Raw genomic sequence first — 6,823 nt, 5'->3', positions numbered from 1 at the left:
TAACAAATTATCCTTGAATTATAATATTTTTTTAAAGGATACTTCAGAATAGCTCCATTGATGAGTAAACAAAGAGGATTAAGTACAATAGAGCTAGCAAGGTTAAGTGATAGGCAAGAGGGGAGTCTTCCAATTAAAAACATATATATTGACACAAGTGAATTTGTGTACGCTATAAAATTGGTTCATTCGCCAACGCCAATAATTTCAGGAAAACCTAAAAAATCGAGATAATCGACATGTAATGTTATTAGCTACGTCTACGAATAGAGAGAGGACAATGTTATTTTTGGAGAGAAAATATTAGATTTCATATTACAGAAGCGGCTCTATAATTAGAGAGTTTATATATAGCACACTCCTCTAAATTCTATGATAAAATTCGTGAATAATGATGTGTGATCGATTTGAGACATTCTAACAACTTATATAGTATACCAAATTCATTAGTAATTTTTGTCGAAATAGGGTCTACTTCTCCCACGGTCAGTATTCTTGTAGTGGTAGAAGAGGTTGAATTACACTTGGGCACAAATTTTAATCTTCATAGAAAAAAACAATTGTTACACAGAGGGCCAAAGTCACAAAGTAAGGGACTTTATATGACTTTGGCTCTTGAGACGTGAAAGGCTCCATAGGACCTAAAAAAATAGTTCAAAATGCACTGAGGAGATGCATTGGAAGACACCCCTAACATAGTTTGAAAATTTTTGATAAAATAATCAATGCCTAACTTAGCCTTTTTAAGGTCAATCAATCAAAGTTTGAAGCTCTCTGCTTCTAAAAAGAGTCTTTAAATTTATTAAATGTTGACAATTTTCTTATTTAACATGTGTTTTTTTAGCAGCAACTAATGTCACATGCAAGAAAATTGTCAAAATTTTAGCCAACATTAAGAACATTTTATATAAACTTTCTTACCTAGTAACATCGTTTTAAAAAATTTAACAAATTAATCGTATCCACCAAATTGAAATTTGTCAAAAACACTCATTCCAATTCAAATTCAAATTCAAAGCGAAAGACAAATATTTGAGAGTAAAATAAAAATTTTAACCAAAACATTAAAAGAAAGGAAGAAAATAGAAGGCCAATTTAAGGTGTAATTTCACACTAGAACAGTTGGTATTTAAAACGTGGCTAATCTACTAAGAAAATCGGTCTTTTTTTTTTTTCTTTTTTTTTTTTTCCTTTCCTTTTCCTTAAAAGAAAAGTCAAAAAGTCAAACATTGCGAATGCAAGTAGTGATTTAAGGTCTGGATTGGTGTAGTAACTAATGGTCGGCAACAAACATCATACTTCCGTCCACACACAATTCAAACCCTAACATTTGTTTTGTTTTGTTTGTTTTTTTAACACTCACTTTAAACCATCATGTGAAAAAAATAGAAGACAGCAAATGGGTATAAAATTTAGGACTTTCCATTTAAATTTATCTCAAAAAATAAAATCAAACTCTATGAAAAAGAAAATCAATATTTTCTCTTAAATTTGTATGGTTGTATCAATTTGGACTATAAATTTTTCGTTTCGTCAATTTAAATTCTAAAATTTAAATAAATATTTCAATTTTAACCGTCTAATAAGTTCACTCCACGTGGCATTTTTTCTCTTTTACATTTAATGAATTGTAGAACATATTTTCGAGAAAAATAATATTAGAGCTTTTTTTTTTTTTTAAACATGAACTTTCCTAAATGTATCAATTTAAACCTTGAACTTCCATAAATATATTAATTTAAACCTTGAAGTTTTATAAGTCTATCCAAATAAAATATAATGGAGGGTTTAAATTGATACAATTATGAAAGTTCAAGGTTTAAATTGATATATTTATAAAAGTTTAGGATTTAAATTGATACAACTATTAGTTTGAGGTTTAAATTGATATTATCCTCAAACATAATGGTTTAAATTGATATGATTATAAGTTTAGGGTTTACAGTAATACAACTCCCAATGAGTAGAGGTACAAATTGATATTTGTCCAAAGATTTTAATTTTGACAAAAAAAAAAATTGAAGTCATGATTTTGATTTCTTAAAATGTATTTGTCATATGATATAATATATATATTTTTTCTTTTTTAGGTCAAAATTAATAGGTGAAATAGGTAAATTGAATGAGAGTTAAAATAGCAACACTTATAAATTTAGGATAAAAAATAATGAAATAAAATGGAGGGAAGAAAAGATCCAATTGGTATGGAAAAAAATGGAAAGTATTAAATGAATGATATTTAGGAGAGAGAAAATGGGGGAGAGATGAGAAAAAAAAGAAAAAAAAGCATGCAGTGTGAGAAAGGAAGAGAAGTGGGGCTACTTTTTTTTATTTTATGTTTTATATTTTTCCAACTCTCAGGGCCTAAAAATAAATAGAAAAAACTAAAAAAAGAATATAAATAGAGAGTGTGTACCACCAAGGATGTTGACAAGTACAGCCTCACATGAGACCCTTAAGCAGATGATACATGGGGTCCCTTAACTCCATACCCCACATTTTCTCTCTCTATCACTACCCTTATTAGGGACCAATACTATCCCCAAAAACATAACTTTTTTTAATCCAAATTTTGAGTTTTGTTTTTATTGAAAGTAGGTATTATTTAATGAAAAATTAATGATTGAAAGTTTATATTATTTAATGAAAAATAAAGGTTAAAAATGTAAAATTTTGAAATTTGAGATAAATTAAAATCTAACTCAAATTTGAAGAATAAAATGTTAATAAAATTGTAACATTTTGAAATTTAGAAATTACTCATAATCATAACTTAAGATTAAAAGGGTAGTATTTTGAAGTTTAATGACCAAATGAAAACTAGATCTTAAAAAAAAAAAAAAAAAAAAAACACTTTCCTTCCCTAGATACCCATCCTAGTCCCAAGTTCTTAATTTTGAGGTACTCTTTTTCTTTTTCTTTCCTTTTTTTTTTTTTTTTTTTTTTTTTTGCTTAACTTATTTGCTTCATTTCATTTTCTTTCTTTCTTTTTTTTTTCTTCTTGAACGTCGGTGGTGTTAAGTGATATGATTTCTTCTTCCTGTGTATGGTTTTTCGGAGTCTTTTGTTAGTCAAATTACACACTTTCTTTCTATTCATTAAATCAACATCTATCTATCTTCTTCTTCTTCTTCTTTCCCTTCTTTTTTTTCCTTTATTATTCTCTCTATTTTTCTTCCAACCCTAAACATACCCATCACTCTTCAGATCTCCAAAATTCAAAATTTCCAATTGGGTTTTGTTAAAGGATGAATTTTGGAGTGAATAGACTCCAAAATCACCATCTAGAGCCTAGGAATAGGTTGGATTTGATCATGATGGAGCCGCCGGAGCCAGAGGAGGAAGCTGGTGGTGGTGGTTCTAATAGCAGCGGCGGAGGCGGAGGCGGAGGCGGAGCAAGAGAAGTTGAGAGGGAACATATGTTTGACAAAGTGGTGACTCCAAGTGATGTAGGGAAATTAAACCGTCTTGTAATTCCAAAGCAACATGCTGAGAGATTTTTCCCTTTAGATTCATCAACAAACGACAAGGGTTTACTGTTAAACTTCGAAGATCGTAACGGCAAATCATGGCGATTCCGTTACTCTTACTGGAACAGCAGCCAAAGCTACGTTATGACGAAAGGTTGGAGTCGATTCGTCAAAGAGAAACGTCTCGACGCCGGCGATATCGTCTCGTTTCAACGTGGGGTTGGTGAAATTGGAAGAGATCGTCTTTACATTGACTGGCGTCGCCGTCCTGAACTCCCCATCCACCACCACCATCATCACTACCCCACCACCACCCTCCGACCGAGTATCGTCGTCCCGGGCGGCAGCGGTGGTGCTACCTCTTGGGGGCCATTAGTCTGGCAGCCCCTCGGCACAACAACAGCTGGATACCATCATCATCCAGCTGCCGTAGTGCCGCGGGACCACACACATTTGTCCCGAATAAACAACAACAATAACAACAACGGGAATGGGAATGGTATGTGTTGTCCCTATGGATATGGGAGTGTTGAAACAACAACTTCTGGGTTGGTGTATTTGAGGACAGAATTAGGAGGAAGATCAAGAAGAGTAGCTCCAAGATTAGGGGAAGAGGAATTGGAGTTGGAAATGGATCGAGGGAATAATAGTTATCAGATGCAGCAGGAGTACTGTAGTAATGGTGGGGGTGCTTCAATGGTGGTCCTTCAAGGAAATTGTATGGAAAATCATAAATTAAAAACAACAAAAATTAATAACAACAATAATAATAATAATAGTGAAGAAGAAGATACACCAGTGAAGAAATCAAGATTGAGGCTATTTGGTGTAAACATGGAGATGGAGAGTCCAATTTCATCACCTTCTTCAGATGAATGTGATTTATTATTATCTACAAACCCCAAAACCACTACTACTACCACTCAATTCCAATTGCCTTCTCCTTCAATTTACAAGTAAGCAACAACTTTTCTTTCTTCCTTTCTTTCCATCTATTTGGGGTCTATTTATTTTATTTTAGCCAACTTTTTCTTTTTCTTTTGGTTAATTTATGTGTTAATTCTCTCTCTCTCTTTCTCTCTCTCTCAATATATATTATGTATTTGATCCAATTTCAATTTGACCCTTTTTGTTTTTGTTTTGTGTATAATAAAGCAAATCAATGCAAAAAAAAAAAAAAAAAAAAAAAAAAAACGAAAAAAAAGAAAAAAAACATATGAGAATTTTCAATCAAATCAAACGATTGATATAACATTTTTTTTTACATGGATTATGGGATTATTCTGTTTGGCAAATTCTTATAATGCTATAATATCTCTTTGTGTCTCTTTTGTTTTCTTCTTCACATTTCCCACTAGAAGCCTATAGGTGGCTTTGTTTCAAATAATAACAAAAAAAAAAAAAAATGAAATGAAATTTGTTGTTCTAATTTTCAGAATTTGACAGTTGTGGGATTATTAATGTAAAATTGTTAGAGGTAGGTGCTAGGCTTAAGCTATCTGACATATTTGGACTTTTAATGACATACAAACACTGCCCCTCTTCATTAGTTTGTTGTTCTTGTCACTGCTTCCTTGGGCATGCCCCGCTGTTTTTTCAGTCCTTTTGTTTCCTCCTTTACTTCTCTCATTTCTCTCTCATTTCTTCTTCTTTTTCAATGGCTTCATCTTTTGATTCTTCTTGCTTTTTCTGCATGCAATGTCATCATATATTCATCATTTTTATTGGTTTTTTTCATCAATTTTTTGGGGGGTTTTTTGAGATTATGTTCATTATTTCATTATAACCTCATCAAGTTATATTTGTTTCTTTAATTGTGAATTTAAGGCAATATTCAATGTATGTTTCAATTATTATTACTTTTTTCCCCTTTCTCTCTGCAATTGCTAGTTGGGATTTGATTTGGGATTATTGTATATGTGTGTATAATAATGGGCTGTTTGTAGTTGGGAGTAATTCCTTTAGTTTTATGCTCATTATGGTGGGAATTTATTGCTTGCTTTAGCCTAAATTAATTAACCTTCTTTCTAATTGAATATGGTTGGGATTAATGGGTATTGTTTTATTTTGGTAGATTTTAGATTATTCATATGAACCTTTTTTGTGGTACTAATCTAACTAATTGGCTTTTAGGGGTGTCTTTTTGTTTCAAAGTCGTTCAGTCAAAACAAAAAAATTGATTGTTTAATTGTGTTTGATAACCATTTTATTTTCGCTTTATTGTTTTCTTTAATTAAACTTATAAATACTATTTTTACCTATAATTTTAACTTGTCTTATTGAAAGTATTTTTAAAATAAAGATAGTGATTTATTTGTATATATATTTTTTAATTTAGCTTACAGTAATATGAAAAGCTTACCAAAAGAAAAGAAGTATATAGTTGTGTAAAACAAAAAAAACAAGGTGGTTATCAATAGGGGTTTAACTAGTTCATTTGTTCTAAGACTTGCATCTTTATCTTCTCTCTATCTTCTTTTAACTTTCAATTTTTCTGATTCTCTTATGTTTACTTAAAGTGCAAAGTGATCATTACCAAAGTTTAGATAATGGATCTGGTGAGGTTGGTTGGAGTTCTTCATCATCTATGATAAAAATGTTTTTTTTTTTTTTAGAGAAATACTTAGGGTTAAATCACATAGCATTTTGATTCCTATACTTTTAGATGTTTTTGTTGCAGTTTAAATCTTTTAACTACTAAAGCTTACTAAATAAATCTGATGTTAGGGCTACCATGACTATTTGTATGTTATATAGATTTTATGATGGGAGATTTCTGTTTTAATGCATGGATTTAGTTGGATTTGATTTGAAAAAATTGTTTTTATTGAGCAAAATTTGGAGTGTAATTGGTCTATTTTGTTGAAATTTTGTCACTTTTTGAAACTCATTCACAAATTACTTGTTTGCTATGTTTTTTTTTCTTTCTTTTGTTAATTTTTACTTAATGATAGAGGGGCATATTTGTAAGTATGTGTAGATATATAAATGAAATTGAAATTGATGTTAGAAGTATTCTGAGTAAAAACATATTTAATTTTATACTTTTTTTTATATCATTGGGAGCTCACTTTTCAAATTTTTTATTACCCTTTTGATATACAATCTAATACTTGAGAAGCTTGCATTTGGGCACAAATCTTTCCCATGGTTGATGAAAATTTTGATTTGCAACCATTTACATGGTTATGTGGTTTGTGATTAATTTCAGTACTCATTAAAAAATGTATAGTTAATTGTCTAAAATATGGTTAAATGAATAAGATAAATATTATTATTTCAAATGTTAATGGTTTGAGAAAAAGAAAAAAAAAAAAAGGTGTGTAATTAATTGGATTTTTCCTTTTTAAGTT

General features: G+C 30.3%; 1 protein-coding gene across 1 annotated transcript; it reads left to right on the top strand.

Moving 5' to 3' along the window:
* The first annotated feature begins 3,317 nt into the window (after positions 1-3,317).
* LOC120093018 (B3 domain-containing protein Os04g0581400-like) lies at positions 3,318-6,171 on the top strand. Its single transcript, XM_039051310.1, has 3 exons — positions 3,318-4,188; positions 5,990-6,033; positions 6,151-6,171. Exons 1-3 carry the CDS (start codon positions 3,318-3,320, stop codon positions 6,169-6,171), a joined length of 936 nt encoding a protein of 311 aa, XP_038907238.1.
* Positions 6,172-6,823: the final 652 nt, after the last annotated feature.

The sequence above is a fragment of the Benincasa hispida genome, chromosome 12 (assembly GCF_009727055.1).
Source record: "Benincasa hispida cultivar B227 chromosome 12, ASM972705v1, whole genome shotgun sequence".
NCBI lineage: Eukaryota > Viridiplantae > Streptophyta > Magnoliopsida > Cucurbitales > Cucurbitaceae > Benincasa > Benincasa hispida.
This window is presented reverse-complemented; position numbering and strand designations above follow the sequence as displayed.